The 702-nt window shown below is 33.0% G+C and overlaps 1 protein-coding gene across 2 annotated transcripts in view; it reads left to right on the top strand.

Annotated features, from left to right (window-relative positions):
• Nucleotides 1–702, top strand: part of LOC119587001 (puratrophin-1-like) — a gene marked incomplete at its 3' end in the record, with an annotated part of 105,327 nt that overhangs the window by 104,007 nt on the left and 618 nt on the right. For both annotated transcript variants that reach the window (XM_037935742.1, XM_037935743.1), the window contains 1 exon segment: nt 1–115. In XM_037935742.1, the coding sequence (XP_037791670.1) occupies nt 1–115 (115 nt within the window).

The raw sequence follows: 702 nt of genomic DNA, 5'->3' as shown, positions 1-702 counted from the left end.
CACTCATCAACAGTCTGTCCCACACATGTTGGTACCCTTAACTTGGGGTTTGAACCTGGAGATTCACCAAGAGCCTTGCATCGCTCTGTGACACGGACAAGTCAGTGCTCTGCAGGTATGTATATTTTTGTGCTTTTTCAATGCACACCTAAAAATCACACTTATTATGCCTAGAAATAGATTGTAAAATTACTGACATTTATCAAGGGATGAGTATTCTTTCAGTCAAGAAGTAATGGAATGATATTTTAATCTGGAAAGCAATCTGATGCCATGAGATATGCTGACAATATTTTGTTGTAAAGATTGTATATGTTAGGTTTTAATGAAGAGAAGAGATTTAGTTACACATCTTTGTGATTGGATAGGTATAGATTGTCAGGTAGAAGTAAAGTTATGTTAAAGATCAAATTATTTCTTTCTTGAGAATGAAAAGTTAATTTTTACCAATTAATTTGAGTGCTGGAATGGCTAAGAATAATTTTCTAAATGTATATATGAAGAGATGAGATTGAGAATAGCTGTAGAGTATAATATTCTGTACATTTCATGGAAATATAGGGATTTAGGAAGAAAGCCTTGCAGATAAGAATTTAAAGAGAGTATTCAATCTGTTCTTAGAAGTAAGGAAGCTGCCCCATCTTAACAGAGGAGAATTATAAAATAGTAAAAGAACATAAGTATCAGTAAGGATGAAACAAG

The sequence above is a fragment of the Penaeus monodon genome, chromosome 22, assembly GCF_015228065.2.
Source record: "Penaeus monodon isolate SGIC_2016 chromosome 22, NSTDA_Pmon_1, whole genome shotgun sequence".
Taxonomy (NCBI): domain Eukaryota; kingdom Metazoa; phylum Arthropoda; class Malacostraca; order Decapoda; family Penaeidae; genus Penaeus; species Penaeus monodon.
Note: the sequence above shows the minus strand (reverse complement) of the source record. Positions and strands in the feature narration are given on the sequence as shown.